Raw genomic sequence first — 22,577 nt, forward strand, 5'->3', positions numbered from 1 at the left:
TAAGATGACTCTTCTGTTTTATACGTTGTGTAAAGAATTTCAAACACAGAATCCAAATAATAAAATACATTGACTCTTGTATGTAAATTTTAGCGAATCTGATTGTAACGGTTGTATTTACTGTAATCTCTTGGGTTGTTTTGTTTTGTTTTTTGTTGTTTTTTGGGTGTTTTTTTTTTTGGGGGGGGGGGTATTTTTTTATTGATGAGGGGAGGGCTCGTTTTTTCCAAACCTCTGCACCAATTTCAGCAAAGCTTTCATTACATTTTAAAGCGTGCGTTAGTGAATACACTTTATAATCTAAATAAAGAACTCATTTGCCATTTGAGTTAAAATTATACATTTGTTATACATGATATACGGATTAGTATTAGAGTTCCCAAGGAATGATTCCATGTCGTGAAAGAAAACGAGAGTACACAAAAAAGAGTTAGACAAAGACTATGGAGGCCTTAACGTCTGAAATTATTTACAAACGCAAGCTTACGTATAAAAGCTGGAATAAAGTGTATAATGTTTGTTTCTAGCCCATTTCAATATTTTTTTAAGATTTTCAAAAATAATCAGCAGAATATATTTGGTTTTTGTGTAAAATAAAAATAAGTAAGCATTCAAAAGAAGGTGGGAAAAAAGGTGAAAATGTATAGATATTTTAGACATAAACATTTTTTTTTTATTGTTTCTGCGGTGCATTTAATTTTCGCTCATTAACCGTTAACATAAATAGCGATTTATATTTTATGATTATGATAATTTACAGAAAAGAGAATCAAGAACTTTTGCAGTTATCAGAGGTTTGTATCAGTAAATGGGACCGTTTACTTGTATCGGAAACCTTATTATTCAATTCAAGAGTCTTGTGAGTGTACATTTGAATCGACCAGCGATTCGACCATTCAAGTTTTTGCGATTGATGTTCGCCTTCAGCCAGTGTTGAACATTGCGGATAGTAACTATACTGGAGAATGTTTCAATTATTCCACAAATTGTCTAACTTTTAACGATCCAAACAATAATTCCAAAGTCTTTGAATGTGAAAATAGCACCATCTATTCGGAATATGAACCTATCTATTCTTCAAGTGGAAATGTGCTGAATGTCTCGTATACAGAAGACGGGCCAGAGGCACAACAGATATGGATTCTTGTACAAGGTATGAGTAGTGGTTTTATGTTTTATTAAGAGGGCTTGATGGTGCTGGTCATTTTAAGACAATAAGTATCTCCCAAAGAAGAAGAGTTCTGTAAACAGATACTAGAATAGAAATACTTTAAATTACAAAGCTAAAATATATATGGATTAAAATACTGTAAATACAGGGATATATCCGCCCCCGTTTTATTTTCGCCCCTTTCGCCGTCATTGCCAGGGGCGAATAGAGGACTGGGCGAACTCCAATGACTCAAATTGTCTTTTTTTAAACACAACTGTGTCTAGGCGAATTCAAGACGGGGAAAAGCTGTTAACCTTAAACTTAAACACAAAGACAAATAATTAACTAGAACTATTGAATTATAACATAATACAATAAATACATGTATGTATTATGAATTTCAGAACTTTCCGTCAGTAAAAATTACAAGGAATGAAACATGAATAACTAATTTTGATATCAATTTCTAAAAACCAATATATTTTTGCTTTCCTTTAAAAGCCAGCAAAGGAAAACTTGAAGTGGAATGTAATCCTAAGCTATCAACAACAACAACCTTTACGACGCCAGCTACTTCTGCTGGTGGTGGAATAGCATCAAGACACACAAACAGCCCAAATAATACTAATAATTATACATCTGGAGGCCACGGACACGGCAGCAACATAAAGACAACAAACATACCGGGTAAAAAGGACCCAGGTAGGATATTCCTACTAAATTACATGTACTTACTTACCATCTTACTTTCTAACTCGTTCATTTAAACCAAACCACCTACTTACTTTCTAACCCACTCATTCCCTGATTGACCGACTTACTTTCTTACTAATTCTCTTGCTGACTGACTGACATACTAACTCTATCGCTGACTGACTGACTGACTGACATACTAACTCTCTCGATGACTGACTGACTGACATACTAACTCTCTTGCTCACTGACTGACTGACTGACATACTAACTATCTCGCTGACTGACTGACTGACTGACATACTAACTCTCTCGATGACTGACTGACTGACTGACTGACATACTAACTCTCTCGCTGACTGACTGACTGACTGACATACTAACTCTCTCGCTGACTGACTGACTGACTGACTGACTGGCTGACTGGCTGACTGACTGATTGACTTGTTCTATCACTTACTTACACCCTACTTCACTCAAGTAATAATACATTTGTACTTGCTAACTCACCGTTTTCTTACTTTGCACAAAGTTCAAGACTTAGTACATGTACATGTATATGTTACAGACCCTTTCTGACGATTAACTATTCAGTTTTATGATTGATTGTGTCATCGGTGAATGTTTTTTCGTTCGGCTGTTGTTGTTTTTTTTGGGGGGGGGGTTTTTTTTTGGGGGGGGGGTTGGGGGGGGGGTTGTTTCGTTTTTGTTCTTGTTTTTTTTTGGGGGGGAGGGGGTGTTTTGTTTTTGTTTGTTTGGTGTTTTTTAATCCAAGTAATGAAATAACTATATACAAATTCTAAGCCTTTTCATTCAAACATCTTTTCGCTGCATTTGATGTCTTTATATAATTTGTTGATTGCAAAGTTCTGCAAATTCCGATCACGTGGAAAATGAAAGTGGATCTTCAGCCCGAGGCAATTAAATCAGTTGTGTGTTAAAAATGGTTTTGTTTTTAGAATTTCTTTTAACACATTCCATGCACCCCTGTCTGTTAAAATGTTGTACACATCCTCCAAGACTTGCAAAATCCATGGCCACAAATACTACCAGAATGAGTAAAAAACTTCTTTGTTGAAATTTTTGCAGTGATATATTCCCGGGGTGAATAAAATATCGTGTCATATTATTAAACAAAATATTATCTATCAGTTTTTAATATTTTCAATAATTTTTTTTTACAAAATTTTAAAGAATATTTTTCTGTAGTATTATTTTTCATCCAGCTGAGATGCGGGCGGTACAAAACGCAGTGTTGTACACTGTTATTGGAGTAGCCGCATTGGTGGCTCTGTTAATCATCATGGCGGGGGTCTTCATTACAAGAACCAGAGGGTTTGTCTGTCTTCACTTCTACCTGTCAATCATTACGCTTGTATGTAAAAGCTTATCTTATATCATCGTTGAATTGCGAACCTAAGAATTTATCAATACATCAAAACAGGTAGATAGGCGTCCTTGGTACCATATGACACAAAGTGAATTTGAATTTAGAACGTTAACAGTAATATTTTTTTTAATTCCTTTGAAAAATTTGGATCGGAGCAAAAGCGCTGATAGGGTTATGGAAGCAATTGGTTATTGTTAAATTTATAGAGCAATCGGAGTGCTTAAGCTTTTTAATGTACGTAATAATTAAAAATCTAAGCATTGTTCCTTGTTAATTGCTTACCAATATGCCATTGTCATCTTTATGAAAATCGTTTTAATCATATTAACTATGCTTTAACTAAAATAACTAGTTACATGTATATAATATTGTACATACATAGAACACTGTGCCGGATAATTATGCCAGTGCCAAGGTGGCATTTTTGCACCCGCTTAAGATGAAGTTTCTGAAAAATCCATGTATACCAAATGATAGACCATTGTCTAGTGAATATACAACAACTTTTGTTCTTAGTGTGTTTCATCTGACAGGTGAGATATTTACCTTTAAAAATTAATATCCCATCGGAATATGATAATTCCCATTGGAGAATTGACTTTCCTACAGGAAATATTGACAATCCTATAGTATTTTTTAAAAGTCCTGTAGGAATAATATCCTACTGGAGAATTGTAATTCCTGTAAGAATTTGATTCAGACATGTAGTTTTCTTATAGGATATAAAGTTTTCCTATTGGATTTTATCAAATCCTATCGGAATTGAAATTCCTATAGGAAATTCTTGTATTCCGATAGGAAATTTCAAATTACCTATAGAAATATTGATTTTCCTATGGGAAAAATAATTTTCCTATAGGAATTTATTTTTGAAAGGTAAATATCTTACCTGACAGGTGTGATACACTGATAACAAAGGTGGTTGTTAACTCGTCTATCATATGGCATATTTGAATTTTTCGATATATGCAGCTTAAGCTGGTGCAAAAATGCCACCTTGGCACTGGCATAATTATCCGGCACAGTGTTATAGGTTTAGATGAATCTTATATATTGTGCTTTATAATTTTTAGGTCAGCAAATCGTCGTTGGAAAGTAAATGCGATCATGGTGCGCTCCGATTAATTATGTCAATGCTAGTGTCAGATGTCTCACACTGGAAAAACTCCCACGGAAAATAATTGGTCAAGAAAATTTGGGCTACACCGATCATTTGTACTAAATAAAAGCGAGGCTCAGCATTATTTCATCTCATTAGGATAGCTACCTTCAACGTCACAACTGTTGATTAAGCGGAAAGTATCGCGGAACCTATTTCTATGGATTTATGTGTTTGTGAATATATTATACATGTAGTACATATTGGTTTGTATTATCCAACATTCGTAATAGACTTGTATTTGTTTTTATTTTATTTATGGGCCCTTCATTTTGGAGGCGTTTATATAAAAGACGGTTTTGATTTCGCGTCCAGGATAATAGCGTGCCGGTCATTTTCATAATCATGCCAGTTTACTGGTAATTTTCTATCATAATTAATGTAAGATTTCACAATAAATGTTCACTTTTTATTAATCTTACTATTGCATGTAAATTTTGTATGAAAAACATAGAATGCAAGACAAAAAGTGTGATGTCATTCTTGCTTTTCATGCATTTGTCTCCATCACACACTTATGTATATAGATACATGTATATGCACATAAATATCAGAATAAATTATTAATAAACAGATTCAAAGAATTATATTTTTTTGCATTTTTTTATTTGTAAGTTATTTGTGTAAAAAAAGCAATAATGAAATACAATGTATTTCAATGAAAACTGATTGTTAATAAACAACAAGTGTATAGTTAAATATAGTTGAACACAATTTAGGATTTAATTGAAAACATGTGAAATTGATCTTTGTAACTGTAAAGGTTAACATTAACCCACAAAAACAGTTTGTCTTCAACTGTTTTTAAAAAAAAAATGGGCAGTGTTTATACAGATATTGTAATGTTTTAATAGCATCAAGTTCACATGAATGAAATGTAAAAATAATTTGCTCTCCACTATAAAATGCTACTTCTTTACATCTTCTAAGCAGCATTTCTTTCTACCTATCTACGAAGATCTAAAAAATAAAAATATCAACAACAAACCATTGAAGGTGTAAGGTGAATTGTGTGATGTTTAACACGTAGAGTAACTCTATCCATGTAGGAAAACCTTTTTGTCCTTCAGTTAAACTAAAAATTAAAAGTCCAGTAATATTCATAAAAATGGCTGTTAAACATTTTCAAACATATAAATTTTGGTAATTTTTTTCCCCTAAACTTGAACATTAATATTTTGAAATACCACTGTTTTTCAAATCCTGACAAGTTACCAAGAACTGTTCAGCATGTATGATATGGGTGAATAACATGTACAGTACATGTTTTTACACTCTTTTCACATTGGTCTTGCATAAGGTGGATTATATGTACATGTATGTTAATGCTAGTGTCAGATGTCGAATGTTTCTGACCTTCCCAGGCATAGGTTATGGGGCTGAAAAAATTGTAGTCACATTAAACATTTTGATTTAATTTATACATCTCTCTCTCTCTCTCTCTCTCTCTCTCTCTCTCTCTCTCTCTCTCTCTCTCTCTCTCTCTCTCAAAACAAGGGCCAATACTGGCCAGTACTATAAAATTCATTTCAACTAATATTGCATCATATCTAATCAACATGCATTTTTTAACTGCAATTCTTGGCTGAAATGGAATAGAATTGATCAAAATCTGCTGTATTAACATTTTTTAATTATTGATTCCTAGATTAGCAAGAAACTGTGTCTTCATGTAATCTACATTTTGTATCATTGATAAAACTGTTGCCCCAGATAATGTTAGGATAGCCGACCTTGAACCCTCTCAAAAATGTTTTACTATTATTATAATGCTATCATTATTTGATTCATAACTCTTCAAAAATTATCAAATCGGTTTTTCCCAGAGCTAGAACAATCCAATCATTCACTGTCAATATCACATTATAAAGATCATCATAAAACTACCAGCACCGATTACATGACCGGTATATCAGAAATTATCATGAGGATAATCAAGTAAACATAAAAAAAGATATTTAAAATAAGATAGAAATTACTTTTTTGGGGTTTTCACTTTGATGTTGAAATCTTCAGGCGCCATACTTCTTATATCAGCATAACTGTAGGGAGAGAAAACCTCTGTTGAAAATGTAATTTTCCTAATCTCGGCCCATGATATGAAAATTGTGTATCATGAAAACAGCTACAGTAAAACTCGGCTATCGCAAAGTGCTAGGGACCAATGGAATTTTTTCGTTATATCTGCAAATCGTTATATCTGTATAACATATTCATAATATTATTTACAGCACATTGACTGTATACCGTTTTTCTTTCACTATAGACAATAATTTTTGCTAATTGAGGCATAAATAAAATTAAATTACATTGATACTTTTAATATTCGGATTGTGAATTTAAAACAAATTATATGAAAAGAGATTCATTCGAAATATTTTTTTAAATGGTAGTGCAATCTTTTTTAAACTATAAAGAAATTTATTATAAAGGTGTTAAATTTTGTTACTATTTACTTCTACGATACTCAAAATCAGTTCGCTATATTTGTAAATTCGTTATATCCAAATTCGTTATAACCGTAATATTTTGCAAAAATTTGTTAAGAATTTCACCGGGGACGAAAACACTTCGCTTTATCCGAGAATTCGCTATATCCGTGTTCGTACTAAACGAGTTTTCCTGTATTGTATACAGGGAAATATTTGCCCTCGTTTTATTTTTGCCCCTTTTGTCCCCATTGTCAGTGGATGAATTCATGTTTAAGACTCATGTTACACTTTTTAAAAACAACTGTGTCTGGGTAAAATCAAGACGGGGGAAAAACTGTTTGCAAGTTTAGAATGGCTAAACGGGGCGAAAATAACCCTGTATACAGTTGACCCCTGTCCATTCAAGGCTAGATTCTAAATATCATTTCTACATTAAACTAGCAAAACAATGAAGTTTGTGAATGTCAACAGTACAAATATCTACCGAGATTGATTCCAGCTATTTCGTATTATATTTCCCACTATAGCAATCATTGCAGAAAAGTTTATATAGCCCGCTAACGCGGGTTACGTATTTTTACTGCAATGACGCTAGGTTCATATCCCGCTGAGCATCCGCAAAGCGTGCATGGCGTCCTAAGAGTTTTGACTTTGCGATCACGGCGTGCCTAGTGCACTGACTGCGTACACAAGACGTTCTTTACTTATGGGAATATACATTTTAATTTGAACGCGAAACAACAAGAATTTTTTTGAATTTTATAACAAGTAAATAATTTAAAAAAAACATGTTTTTGTTTGTTTTAATGACATAAGAATAAGGTTATTGAAACATCACTTTTGAAATAATATGTGACAAGTCAAAATTCTGGTAGACGTGTCTACAAAAATAACCGTTATTAGCTGCTAGAAAACATGAATGGATAGTAATAAAAAAAAAACATTGCATGAATTACATGATAGAATAGGTCCTGATATAACCCCAGACGTTGCTTTTTACATGGTTATCCACATCAGGTTTGATAATACTATATTTCTTGCTAAAGTACAACAACCATTGTTCAAGATGTGTGGTCTGGCTTACATCGCACTAGAAATACCGAAGAGGTGCGTTATAGATGTCAATGAACACAGAAGAAACGCCATGAGAGTGCGATAATCGCAGCAACAGCTCTTTAGGGGAATGATAAACAACAGATTTATACGCTGCGGATGCGTACGCCAGTAAGAGCGCGCTTGAGACCCGGCAGTCACTATGTCTCTGTGCAAGCGCAATTGACTAAGTACTGCGTCTATGCTCCGATTAAGTGCGTTACTTGAGAGCGCCAGCGAAGCTATAGTGGTTCTGTTGGAGACCTTACGACGCTGTCACAGCGACCCCACTTAGATTCTATCGATTGTTTATCAGAACGCAGAGCCAAGACTCGTACTTGTGCATTCTCAAAGTGCGCGCCGTCGCATGGCATTTTTGCAATCCCAACGCGACAAATGAAGATGCCGCTGTGCTGTTGCTACGCTGTAGGATACCCTCATGCGTGTATAAGCACCTAGGCGTTTTACAATTTTTTGATGTGCAACGGGATCACTGAGAACGCAGTCAAGGTGCAATTCCTGTAATTAAAGAACATTTAGACATTTATAATCTCTATATAAATATGAAAAATACTGGAAATAAATTATCGACAGTAGAAATTTTAACTATAAGTGTAATATATCTCTGTTAAACTAAACTTATAATACTAAAACTGTGAACATTGAAAATAAAAAGAAATTACAATTTTGTTTCACCACTTTATTCTGTTTCTGGTCCTTAACTATGTACTTTTTTTTCAGGACAGTAAACAGAGGAAGGGTTGCAGCTACAGGTAGCAAGGGACAGTTTCACATATAGTACCCGTCAATATTTTAGTAAAAATGTGTTACTGTATTTGAAGGCCTGTATGTACTATGAAAATTAGTGAATTGATTATAGGTGATAATTTTATGATAGCGGGAATTCATTCCTGTCTATTTATGTAAAGCGTGTAGATCTCATAGTGTTATAGGAAATGCTTGGGAGTCAGATGCGAAACGGTGGCTGTTGACAGGTGTGCTCACTTGTCATGCAAGAAGAAAGTAGGTCAGACGGTAAGTGAAATAGTGTGAAAATGACATGGATGGGAGGTGGGCGGCACAGACTGGCAGGGAGGGAACATGTTAGACTACAGGTTGCACCCTATCCCGGGGGTCATATCTCTGCAGGGAATACGGTAGGGTGGGGTCTAAATGGGCCAAAATGGGTAAAATTTTAACATTACACAGGGGGGGGGGGTCAATGAGACATTTTATTAGACCAGAAAAAGATATGGGTGTCATTTTCGGTAAATTTTTAACCTTAATGTCCTTCCTTAAGGATGACGTTTACTCAGAATGAAAAAAAATTCCACTGATGATAATGAAAAACCAACCATTGTGTGTTATAGACCTTACATGGTAGTGTTATTCTTCACTTTCAAAAAAGTGGGTCAATGACCTACTTTTGGAGTTGATGGCCATTGAATATTATTTGAAAATTTGAGAAAAATCCATAAAAATTTTAGACTATGATTGAGATTTTCTTAATTGTGAAAATAATACAAATTGCTTAACTCTTTGACAAATGAAATACAGTTTATGAATGGTAGTGACATTAAATTGATACAAAGCATTAAGATTTCATTCACAATTTTTATAGATATTTTTGTCCGAATTTCCTCTATCAGTTTTTTAATTACTACCCATTTTTGATTCAATATTACAAAAAACTGAATGATGATAATGCTTAAACATTATTAGTATTAAACTAAGTATATTGACTTTTCTCTGCTGGCATAAAATTTATATGAGGTAAATGATCAAAATTTTGAGATATGGTGTCTTTTATCATTTTTAAGCATTTTTCAATATTTTTGTAGTGTGTGCCATGCGATTATCTAAACGAAAGAGCAAAATAAAACCAACAGAAAATATGAAAAAATGTGTTGACTAACAAATAAAATCTTAACTTTAAATATTAAAGTACTTCCAAAGATATTTGAGAGAAAAACAAAATCTGAAAAATTTAGTCCGAATTTCGGTAAAAGTCAAACTTTGTCAGAGCCTAATTCCATAATTTAGTAAAGATATCGATTGTTATGTCAATAATAATTCATTTCATAAATACTTCTTGTATTTAAAACAAATTTTACTCATGAAATTGAACTTTTTAACAATCCGGATTTGAGAACTCAAACCCTGAGTAAACAACGTCCTTAAGTCTAATAGGTAGTTACAAGTCATTTTGATCCAGGTGCAAATTATATTTTTCCAGCAACATAGTGCTAAATAGGGGTACCCCTACACCACAATTTCATGCATCAAAAAACTGTCCCCTGCTACCTTCAGTTCACTGCCTGGTATTTGCGTCTATAGCCCGATAGCCTGCTTTAAGTGCCTGCTTGTACTTATGGAAGGAAATCGTAAATATGTCTTTGGCTTTACGATACTCTCAGTTCTAGGAAACCACTGTATCACAGGAATAATTCAAAAACCTAGCTAGTAGGACACAGGCTTTGTCTAATGAAGTTTAAAAGCAGAACTTATTACTGTGAATAATTCATAAAAACCTTTCGATGTGCCTGGAATATGGGTAGTTGCATTTAATGATTCATTCTATCACAATAAAAAAAACACATACTATATAATGCAAAATAAATGAAATTTATATTTTGACCTCTGGAGATATATACTGTCATTACATTTGATGTTTGTACATCTAATGAGTTATAATAATTCTAAGGTTATAATGGATCTGCCAAAGTTATATCTAAATTAAAAAGGTTTCTACGTTGGATTATTAAATTGAACTAATTCAATGTGACAATTAAAGTATGTCTGTCCCGATTAAACCCCGCCCACGTTTCCAACGGCATACAGACAGTTTTTGTGGCAAAAATGGGATTTCTTTTGGCGACGGTCGGTAGTTCATCAGCTGATGTCTTTGTGGATATCTCGTATTTCCTCTGCCGAACAATTTTCTCTCCGTCGGGCCAAGTTAATTTTTTTTCGCTTCACTGGTCGATTCCTCCAGTTGAACCAGCCGTTGAATATTCCTCGAGCATTAAATGATCATCTTCCGACCGTCGGCAGACAGTTCATTGTCGACATTTAGGCAGTTGGATTTTTCTTAAAGTCATCGATTGACGACCGAATATTAACCAAGGGGCGACTGGTCTGACGGACGATTGACCTTATACGGATCGTTAAACATCTACCGTCTATCGCTTGATAAGCGCTGGCCAGGCGCTTTTGTAGCGGCCGACCGTAAAAATTTACCTGTGGCCGAACATGATGATTGGTCAACTATTCGCTGAGTATTTAAATTCATACTTTTGAAGTTATCGGTTTTTCAAGGACTTCATGTCAACGCTCCGTGCCGTCGTTTGATCTACCAGTAATAATGTTTAGCATTGCGAATGTGTTCGATAAGAACATATGTTCAATTAATTCAGATAATTGTAGTTTTCTCTCTTTTTAATTAAGTCAGTTATAGATAAATTAGCAATACATCTTTTTTTCCTTATCTTATTTTTCATTTTTGTTGGATTTTTTGGATAAATCAATTTACATTATTTGAGATTTATTGATGTCTAACCATCTAACAATACATTGGCAATCATCAAAGGAGACAATCCTTTATTGTTCTAGGAAAATGAAGCAAATATTAATTAAATTCTGAAGTCTGTTGTACATCAGCCAACCTACTACTGTATATTTTATTCCGCCTCCACTATTTGTCCGTTGCAATCCTTTATATTCCTTTTTGCAGCTATTTTTGATGTGCAATCTGTGGTTAAAGAAACTTAGTGTAAAGTTATTAACTCCAGCTGTTACTAATTGCTAAGGCAAAAGATTTAAAGTGTGCTATAAACTTTTTTTTCAAAATCTTCCCTACCTTTTAATATCTAGAAGACAAACTATATGATTCTAATGCAATTTTGTTTTGGACTCTGTGTTATAAATTTGATGAAAATAAATGTATATTAATTTGTTACTTTCTGGGTTCTTGCAGGCAAGAACTCTCTCTCTCTCTCTCTCTCTCTCTCTCTCTCTCATACACGTCTAATTTTCATATTTTATAATTTAATTGAATGACTTTAATAACCGTTAGGAGAAACATCACACTTTTTTACATTTTATGAAAATTTATAAACCATTAACTACATAATTATATCCAGCTATTTAAGGAAATTTTAATTTTGTCGCTCAGGGGATTTTTTTTCCAACAGGTATCGCGTCGGAAAATTAATACGTAGATGCTTTTAAAAACTTGCAAAAATCTATTTAAAGAGGGTTGTTCAATTACACTTATCGTATTCATTACTCACATAAAAATCAAAATTAAAGCACGCTTTTGAAAAAAAAAATTTAATACATGGATGACAAATTTTGAGTAATTGTATTACATAGTATATACCCTCTAAAACAACAAAGTAGTGTCAGCCTTGTAATTTGAAATTACAACCATTTGTGTCATTTACACGTGTATGACTGTCATAGGATTGTTAAGTCGTTATGAATAGATATTAGAGTTGAGATAGTTCTACATGTACATAAAAGTGTTCTGCAAACTTTTCCGATAATTGTGAGCGGATTCTGTACAAACTGAAAGAGCATAAAAAGAAATCAAATACAATTCCTGTTCACTTTACACTAATTAAAGATTTTGGGGAAAACCCGCAACTCTGATGAAAACCGAATTAACCAATATTCGCATTCTGCGTTCTGTACTATGTTCAAGTAAATTACACTTTACATTATATAATTTTCGGGGACCAAATTGAATATGATGTGGTAAAAATAACCATAAATCAAAACAAATAGATAAAACATAAAAATAAAAACTGTATCACAACTCATAAAAAATAATATAATAAAAAAAAAACACTTTGAGTAATGATTCTAATTACAAATAAACATACCCCATATTCATTATGTAACGCAGATTAAAATATTTTTTCCTTTATATTGTTTGCCTGTATGTTTTTAAAAATATATTTAAAACGCGAAGCAAGATAACTTTCGTTCGTGCATACGTTATAAAGTGTAATTAAATAAGTAGAAATCAACCAGACGCTCTCTCTAAGCACAAATCTTCAAAGCGCTGGGTAGATTGAGCTTATCATAGTTTCGCGGAAACGCACATCTTCTTATTTCTTGATTGACCCCAGTAATCAATGTATCTCCATGCGTGTCCTTATAAAACTACAACCATCAATAAAGATAAGCGGATGACAATTTATTTTCCCAACCCACAATGATGGCTCGAATTCTCCGAAAACCACCGCTTATTCTAATCCTTATGCATATCAAGTTAACGTCTAGCATTTGAAACACATGTTATAAGACTTAAGATTGACAGTTGGTATACATGTACTGCAAACTAACTTTATATAGTTTGTTGAAAGTTTTCAATATAATTTTGAGACGAGTGAAGTTATATCGAAAGTTATAATTGATGTAGGAAGTTTTGTTTAAATATGCATACAGTCTCCGTTAGGAAAAAAGTAAACAAATCTCAAATAAATCCATTCTAGTCTTATATTGAATTTCTGTACATGTTTAATCGTCTATCAATTTTCATTTACAGAAAGACAAGTCTCATACACTATTTTTTCCTAGAATTGCTTCTTTGTAATTAGAATGAATGCATACTTTTGAAACACAGGAGAGATATGAAATAATATGCTTTTAATAAAATAGTGAAATTTACAAAAATAAACATGTAAAACTATATAATGATAATTTCAACGTCAGAACTGTGCTCAGTTAAGAAATATTCTTTTATTTCTACTTTGCTTATAAATACGTTTTAAAAATGCTGTTTAATCGCAATATTCTTAGTTATTCTGATTTCTCAAAAATAATGGTAAACGAAATTTTCTTGTAGTAACAGTATATATTACAAAAATGTCATTGATGCGTGACAATTAATTAATGGAAAAACGATTTTAACCCCCACATAACCCATTTACTATTCTAATTACTAAATATATAAAGTATAAAGACTTTTTCACAAATTCATGAGTAGCTTTATAGATCAATGAGGTTACATGCAATCAGATTATCATCGATAAGGGCACCAGCGACTGGAATGTTTCCTCTATGACTTTTAGCCCGCAGGAGAGCAGCTTGCACATACTTGTATATTGTGCATCTGCATGTCAGTGCAAAGTGGCCCTGCGAATAAATTTCTTCCAGTTTTTAAAACGAGATAGAAAAGGTTTTTTACACCATAATTTGTTTCCAGATCTCCTATAAAAATAACTTGTATATTAGTATCCTTCTCATGAAAACCTGATACTACTATGAAGTTGATGTTTTAAAATTTGTGTATCTATTTCATATTGACATCAGTAAAATCAGTAAGGAAATTTTGAGTTTTGGGGAAAATTTTTTAAAGTTTGTCAAGGTTTGTAATGCGTACATTTTAACCACAATATTAAAAAATCATAAAGTGACCTAGACAATGCCAATAGCTCTATTTACTGAATTTTATTGAATTGAATTATTGTTTTACTTTTCTCTTTAGTTTCTCTTACCTTTAAAACTTCCTGGAATTCCAAGATCAGAATTGTGAATTAGTGTGGCGAAGTATGTCTCATCTGGAATTTTTGTTTTGTTTACCCAAGTTAGAAAATCAGCAGCTACACTATTGTTCACGAGGTTTTCAACAAACTTTCTATTAAGTGTGACGTGAACCGATCCCTTTACTGGATGAATATTATGGGGAGGCTTTTCTTCAATTTCCCATCTGTCTTTGTTAGCCCTTTGAAAAAAAGATAAATTCATGCTTTGACATTGAATTATTTTTAATTAACAGTTCTTGCTTGAAAAGATTACAAACCTTTTGATTGTGCCTTCCCCATCATTGGAACCATTATAAATTTTTAATATTTTCACTAATTCATAATTTGTACGCAGTGGAAACTCCCGACCAGTTAAGTTAATGAAATATTTCCATTTTGAAAATGATAAAAGATCTTTCATGCACGAGAGTTCCGCTAGTACTATTCCTATTTTCCCCATTCCACCTCCATTCTTTTAGATGCTAACTTCACATTTGGAAAGCATTGTGCAATGCATGAGAATTCATTAAACACGTTTTCGGTAGTTTTTCTGTCAACGTGAACGAAGTAATCATTTTGTGGGCGGTATATGGCTCTCAGAAGAATCTCGAATTGTTCTGGGCTTTCGTAAACAAGAATACTATATGCAATTGGGAAGTCTCTCTCCTCGTCGGTTAAAGAATCCATTATATATCCTCTTGATAAAATGAAACTGTTACACTCGTTTGTTCGATTGCAAAACGTAGGTGATTTGTTTGTAGTATTCAGGTTACGAACTCTCTCAATTTCTTTCGAGTTTTGTTGAAACAGCAAACTACAATCTACATTCGATAAATGTCTGTCTGTGTCAAAGTTTTGATGTCGAGTATTTCTTTCGATGATTTTTTATGACTTGTTTTGATACAAAGGTGAAAAGGAATAATCAAATCGTGGTCCATTATCGAAAACCTTGATTATCCGTTGCAAGTATTGAATTTTAGTTGCACTTTTCTCCGGTTCATCTGTAACGTTTTGGCTCGTCCAAGTAATAACTGATTGAATTCCGTTTCTTTTTTCTGAGCAAGAATTGTTCATCAACATTGTAAACAATATAATACAAATAATACAAATACCTAGTAGCACATACAATATCCACATTGTTTTGTTTGTAAGTTGTAAATCTTTCAAATTCATTGTATGAAATATTCACTTATAGTGTTTTCTTTTTTTTGTAAAAACGCAATACTGTAAAACGAGAAAATTTGGCGCATACGTATTTTAGTGCAAATGCAAGTGCCAGTACAATAGCGCAATTATATTTTAGCGCAGGCATCTTTTCTTTAAAAAAGAATACAAAAAATGTTGTTTGATAAACGATCACGCCCAAAATTTAGTTCTGTGTTCACTCAAGCACAACGACTTCTATCTCGCATGCATGGTAAACTATCGTTGAGAATAATACACTTTCTTTTGTGTAAATCGTCAGTAGATAGATATGAATACTTCATTTATTGGCGATGATGTGTAATTTTTGTTGGTAAACAAATTTGAGTTATCAGACTTTGAATTTAACGTGTCGACATGGATAACACTAGAAGAGTCCCGAAACTAAAAGTGAAATCGAATGCTACATTTACCATGAGTTTTGATCACCATGAGAGAATCTTTTTCACAGTAATTTTACATTTAAAAAACACAAAAAATAGGTATCGACTTGTTATCTTTATATCCACTAATCAGAGATCAAAGAAATTATGATCAATCATGTATTGTCAGCGTTAACGATCGCCACGCTTAATCACATTTTCACCTTATGCGCTAAATGGAAATGGCATGGGGAGAAGCCCGATTTTCAAGGCGCTTATTAGAGATATTAAAAAGCAATTAAAACTAAATTAATTAATCCATGTCCAGGCACTTATACCCGATAACCCATACCATTTACCTGTGTAATTGTTTGAACAAACAGAACCGACAGCATCTGATATTTAAATGAACACTTGTTTATAGCCTTAAAAATAGACTGACGTTATTGTTCTGCAACTTGAAGAAATTTAATACATATGGAAAATCGTTGGCGCACTATTAATTTTAGCGCTCAGAAGCAGTGGCACCAAAGGCGCTAAAATGTGTAGTGCGCCATATTTTCTCGTTTTACAGTATTACGTAACTGCATAACTTAATCTGGATTTATCTTATCTGAGCCCATCCGATATTTTTTAAATGATAAGTCCTTAAATGCACTCATATCTGCATTGGAATAAGGTTACTGGGTGCATTGAGAGCATAGTCTATAATCGGAAAAGTAAAGCTCATTTTGTCGACAAGACTATCTTAATCAACATTTTATATGAAAAAGGAGAAAATATTTTTATCAAGTATAGTTGCTGAAAAATATCAACGTTGTTGTTTTAGGTTTCATTCCAAGCAGGCAATGGTAATGTAACGTGTCCTATTGTTTGTGGTTACATTTAATTTTGAGGCGACTCAACCTAACGCTTAAGTTCATGATTGTGAATCAAATTGTGTCATTTATAGACAGGATTTTTATTATTAAAACCAAAGTACTGAAGTACTGACGGTAGTTGATGTGATCGATTATTATTTATTTTAAAATCAACGATATGTTATTTTGCATGCATGGCAAGTAAATTCCTATAAGTATTTGAATTACGCACATTTTATATAATATGAATTCTCCTACAGGAAATTCGTGAAAATCCAATATGAATCATATTGTGAAATATTCAAAGAATTAGTCCATCAAACTGCGTATCAGTAATCGAAATAGTTATGAGAAATAGTATGGATCCAAGCAAAATTGAAGTCTAGTCTCGTTCAACCAGACTTTCAGCTGTATCCGTTAGAGATTCTCTGCTTGTCGGAGATTTACGGAGACATCCGAGCGTCTGGTTGAACGAGACTATATTGAACTCTGGCGTAAGAATACATGTACGACTTCAAAAAAATATCGAAATTGTTCGTACCATTTAAAATCTGACTATTTACAAGGTATCTATAAATCAGTTTCCTTGAAAAACAATGCTTAAGAACTCATTACATCGAATTTATTGATTAGAACTAAATGTTGTCAGCGGTGTTCATTTGTGCTTAGGTCCAAACACTGTTTCACTTTCGGTTTGCCTGATAACTGCATAGGAGAGTTGATTAAAATCAACTCCAAAAAACTAATGAATAAACCTGATAATATTTGTAAAACAAATAGTTATGCTGTACATGTTAATGATTTTTATATCTATGACATGATCACTATAAAAGAATTCTATTCGAAAGCGCAATATATGAATCATTGATAAACATGTATATGTATTTATTAATAAGAGAAAATTTAAAGCAAGTTCATGAACCCTAGCAAAAGAAAAATCAGGTACAAAAGAAAACCTAAGCATTAAATGATAATTTACTAATCGTATAGAATCCTTCTATTGCTTTCTAATTTTGAGGCATCATTTGTAAGCAAGTTTTAAAACTGTGAACGTTTTACGATTAAAGATGTGATTAAGCGTATCAACTTCGGTGCATTTCTACCTTTTTAAAGATTTTTTATAAATCAGTATAAAAGTCATGAATTTATAATCGTGATATTCAATGTCCTTTTATCAATTGTTGTAGTGCAAGCATGATGCGATTCAAGATCTGTTTATGAATTGATGCAGTGCATGCATGCTGTGGACAGCGCTAGTGCTTTATCTTATCTCATTCAATGCAAATAATGCTGGGTTCAAGCAGTACATGCCGCCTTTTTGTGATAAGCGCATTCATCAACCAGACATCAGATACAAATAAGTACTCTTTGTCTGCCGTAATATCCACTACAATGCCTCTTCTGCCATTGTGTTAGATTTTTTATTTGCAATAGATTCTTGTTTTCACCATTTTGTTGTTGATTAAAATGATCAACATATAACAAATGTACCCTTTTCCTGTAAATTGGTTTTTTCCTCAATGTAAAATACTGTACATACTTTCACACTTGTACCGACATAATTTTCATCATTCAAATCGTGGAAGTGAAAAGGTAATTTTTTATTTGCTTGTCATGGTAATTTGTGTAAAATTTCGTCATTTTTTTCTTTAAAAAGGAAACCATATTAGAATTCAAAATTCAAACTTTATGTATGGGATATGAATTACATTTGTGTGCTCTGATGGTTATGGTTCTAGATAAATATGCTTTTATAATGTTGTCAAAACATTTTTTAGATATTTTTATAGTATTCATTTAAAATTAAAGCAACAGTTTCTCTGGTCGTCTGATATAAGGGATCCATAATGAATCCTCTTTTTGTCATGAACTTCTCACAATATCACAATGAGTGAAGAAATTCAATTGCAATATTCATTTCACGAGCTCGCTCGATTTCTTAAAAGCTTTTTTATACAGTTCAAAACTACAGTCAACGTATGTACAGGCAAACCTCTCTATGTCACAAAGTCGCCTTGCAGCATTTTACTGAAAAGCTTCGACAGTTGATGTTAATCGACCACTTTTAAAAGGGCCAAAACGTATCAAACTTTACGCATGCCTCAAAAAAGTAGTATTTTTGATTGAATACCCTTATCAATTCATCCTTTGTTTGTTATTTCACTCTAGTAAGTCTAATATTAAAGCCTACCTCTTTAAATATGTTAGTGTTGTATAGCGTTGAAGAGCAACAAATAAATACTGTGGAATCATTAAAATTCGTGGGGTCAATTTTCGTGAATTGCTTAAATTTTACATGTACATCGGGACGTTATTCCGTGTATTCTCATATTTATAAAAGGAAATTTGACTTCATAACTCTAATTTATTAATTCGTGGAGGATGGTAATTCGTGGCAGAAAAGCTTCCGTTGTTTGGATTGTATCTCAATTAATCATTTTATCTAAAGCTTTCTGACGTGTTGCGTAATATTCAATGACTATGGATAAGCTGGCAAAACTGTGTTTCTGCAACACTTGTAAAGATAAGGTAAAAAAAAACCCGTAAAATTAAAATTTTGCAAAGTGGGGTCCTACTACCCGGGTAGGCACACACTAGTATTATGAAATATAAATCCTAAACATCACATTTTGAAACACATTACGTAATGCATAATAAACAAAATGAGAATTGAAAAGCTTTTTTTTATTATAGTTTTTCTCCCACTTAAATATGGGTATGGCGTGGTATAAACCTTTAATTTTTTTTGTTTCTAACTATAACGGAAAGACATGAAATAAATGTTGCATAACAAACACTTGATCCAGAGAGCTTGATCACAGCTCTTTGTCATGCCCGAAACTCGACTCTCTACGGCGCACCTCTTTTTGATTCTGATCTGCACATGTCATTTTATGTTATTTGGGTTTCTTTTCTGATGCAATTCTATTGTTGTCTGAATAAAAGTTTATCATTTTATCACTTACTTTGTACAGCCATATCTTATTTTTATAAACATTTCGAATCCATATATTTTAAAGGTTACAATGTCTCCAAAATTGCGTATCTACGGATGGATAGAGTTGGTGAACACATTTTCGGCTTTATTATTGAATTTCACTTAGTTTCATTATGCTATGAGATTTTAATAAAAGTTTCTGTAAAACATTTTCAAGCACTTTGAAGTAAAACATTTATTTAGAAGGAACTTAATAACACACAAATATTTTTTTGATATTAATTCCATCAAACAATTGTCCGAACATAAATGTATATTTAGTAATTTGCTCATAGTGTGTAAGCATGCGTTTAATGCAATTTTCTAGCAAGTTTCCTTTTTCATTCATGTGCGTCTTAAATATCAATGACATACACTACAGCCAACGCGGATCCCGTATTTTCCCGCGACACCGTGATGGTGTTTTAATCTTTTCCGCGATACACCGTCGCGGTATTGTCATCGCGGTGATCGCGAGGTCACGATTTTACCGCGATGGTGCAAGACACCGTAACAGGCGTGTTATCTGTATTAGGGATTAAACCAAGAAGGAGAAAACAAGCGCTGTTTTAACTATTGTTAGAATTTAGATATAAATATTATTAGAAGAAAATTCATTATTCTCTTTGAATTGTTTTAACAAAAACTTCGAGAAAACTATTGCTACGTGTATTTTGTTAATGTTGTTCAAGAGTCCCAAACATAGCAATGTATTACAAAATCATGCATATACGTGTACTTGAAATTTAGTTATATTTTAAAGTATTATTTTTGGCATATGATGAGTTGAAAATATGCCATATATTTAAAGAAGACAAATATTCCGCGATGTACTATTATAAGGTCGCTACTGTAGGCATCAACGCAACGTGTATGTTTTCCCTCAATCTTACTCTCATTTAACGCATTAAATATTTTCCGGCCTCTCTCTCTCTCTCTCTCTCTCTCTCTCTCTCTCTCTCTCTCTCTCTCTCTCTCTCGCTCGTTTTGAATTAATACGATTATATGTACATTTAGGACGATCGGTGTTAATTATAGTCTAGGCAACGGTATGGTCAATCATGGACAATTATCACCTTGCAGGACAAGTGTTACCTGAAGAAATTCCCGTAACACGGGTCCCGCGTCTAATGCCTTGAGCCATTTAAATGACAAAGTAGGTGTTAAACTTAGGTAACGCTTGCATATTCCGGCCACTTGGAGTATCGAGAGTAAAAGAAGAACAGATTATGAATAACTGGGACTGCAGTTTTACTCGAGGGATCAAAGGTTTTGAGAGATCAAGAGAGTAGATTTACTTGGTAATATTAGTGGTTGGAGGATATGGACCAGAGACTCACTTCGAGCAAATAATACATAATTCAGACAGGTACATTGACAATCAGTCATCCCTGTGTTTACGGGTGTGTAACTATTACATAACACTTCCTGACCATGGCAGCACCCGTGCTCTGACCACGTGCCGTGAAGAATTTTATTGAATGTTGAGACTCTCTCTTCCCCCCTCTCTCTCTATCATTTCAAATAACTAATGTTTTATGTGAACTGCTAAAGTATGTAGTACATGTAGCCGTAACGGCATTCTGATTGAAATGCACATAATAGCACACGTTTTCGTAACGGGCGTTTTTGGAAAAATCATACCAGGGACGTAGATATAAAAGTCCCTGATCATAGGCGCCTTCTATCTTTACTGCATGAGATAAAATAATGCCTGATTCAGACAGGTATATAGAAAATGACAAGTACAGCACAATTTATAGAAAAGTTATCCCTGTGTTTACGGGTGTGTATAACTATTACATAACACTTCCTGTCTGTGACAGCGCCCGTGCTCTGACCACGTGCCGTGGTCTCTCTCTCTCTCTCTCTCTCTCTCTCTCTCTCTCTCTCTCTCCAAAATCAAAATATATAAAATTCTAAGAAAATTGAAATTTAAAACTTTCTTAATTTTTACATGGCTAGAGGAATAAATGATATACCACATATCGCGAAAAGAAGATTTTTTGTACTTATGCACACAAACACACATCTTTGTTCATTTGATTCCCATAATGATTCAAAACTTACATTCATTCAAACAATCACATTTTTACCATTTTAAAAAGTACAAATACTAGATGTGTATATAAAATTTACTTTAGCTGTGTTTTCAATTACTCTCTCCATTCCTGATTAACCCTGATTATAGTCTGTTCGTTAATTGTATTTCAATCGAGTGTACGGTATATCATTAAAAGGTAATTTTATGGATGTATTTTGTAAATACTGTGTTATGAATACGCAGAATAAGTTCCTGTAATTTAAATTAAAAACAAATTTTCATTTGTTTGAAATTAAATTATTCTATCAAAAAAAATTTTGCTGTTTGAAAGAACGGACTATTACTTCAATTTAGCGGACCCCTAGTCACACTAATTGCTGCAGGTCACCCACCCCAAAATTCTATATACACATACGTAATGTTACGCAATTTACCCCCCTCTGTTGGTCAACTGACACTGCGAAATTTTAACATGTGATGGATACCCCAGAATAAATGATCATTCATATTTTTAAATCCCGGGTTTTGAACGACAAACATATAAATATTGGGCGACCCACAGAACATCATACTTTTGCTAGATCGGATAGGAAAGTCAATTTTTAAATACACACGATTTTAACATTAGCATTTTCGTAAACTGATTGAACCTTTTTTTTTATTTAAAAACGTTTGATAA

The 22,577-nt window shown here is 33.1% G+C and overlaps 2 protein-coding genes across 5 annotated transcripts in view; one reads left to right on the forward strand and one right to left on the reverse strand.

Annotated features, from left to right (window-relative positions):
• The window catches only part of LOC128183730 (uncharacterized), a 555,994-nt gene that overhangs the window by 483,280 nt on the left and 50,137 nt on the right, over positions 1-22,577 (forward strand). For 3 of the 4 annotated variants that reach the window (XM_052852872.1, XM_052852876.1, XM_052852874.1), the window contains exons 12-13: positions 761-1,153; positions 1,655-1,855. The exons of the other annotated variant lie outside the window; for it this stretch is intronic. In XM_052852872.1, the coding sequence (XP_052708832.1) occupies positions 761-1,153; positions 1,655-1,855 (594 nt within the window). The remainder of the gene's footprint in view (positions 1-760; positions 1,154-1,654; positions 1,856-22,577) is intronic. 4 annotated transcript variants of the gene reach the window in all.
• On the reverse strand, positions 4,763-15,419 carry LOC128183742 (beta-1,3-galactosyl-O-glycosyl-glycoprotein beta-1,6-N-acetylglucosaminyltransferase 3-like). The gene is given in 4 exon segments (XM_052852889.1): positions 4,763-6,437; positions 14,426-14,652; positions 14,731-14,902; positions 14,905-15,419. Coding segments are annotated over 4 exon segments (648 nt in total). The 5' UTR covers positions 15,140-15,419; the 3' UTR covers positions 4,763-6,423.

The sequence above is a fragment of the Crassostrea angulata genome, chromosome 5 (assembly GCF_025612915.1).
Source record: "Crassostrea angulata isolate pt1a10 chromosome 5, ASM2561291v2, whole genome shotgun sequence".
NCBI lineage: Eukaryota > Metazoa > Mollusca > Bivalvia > Ostreida > Ostreidae > Magallana > Magallana angulata.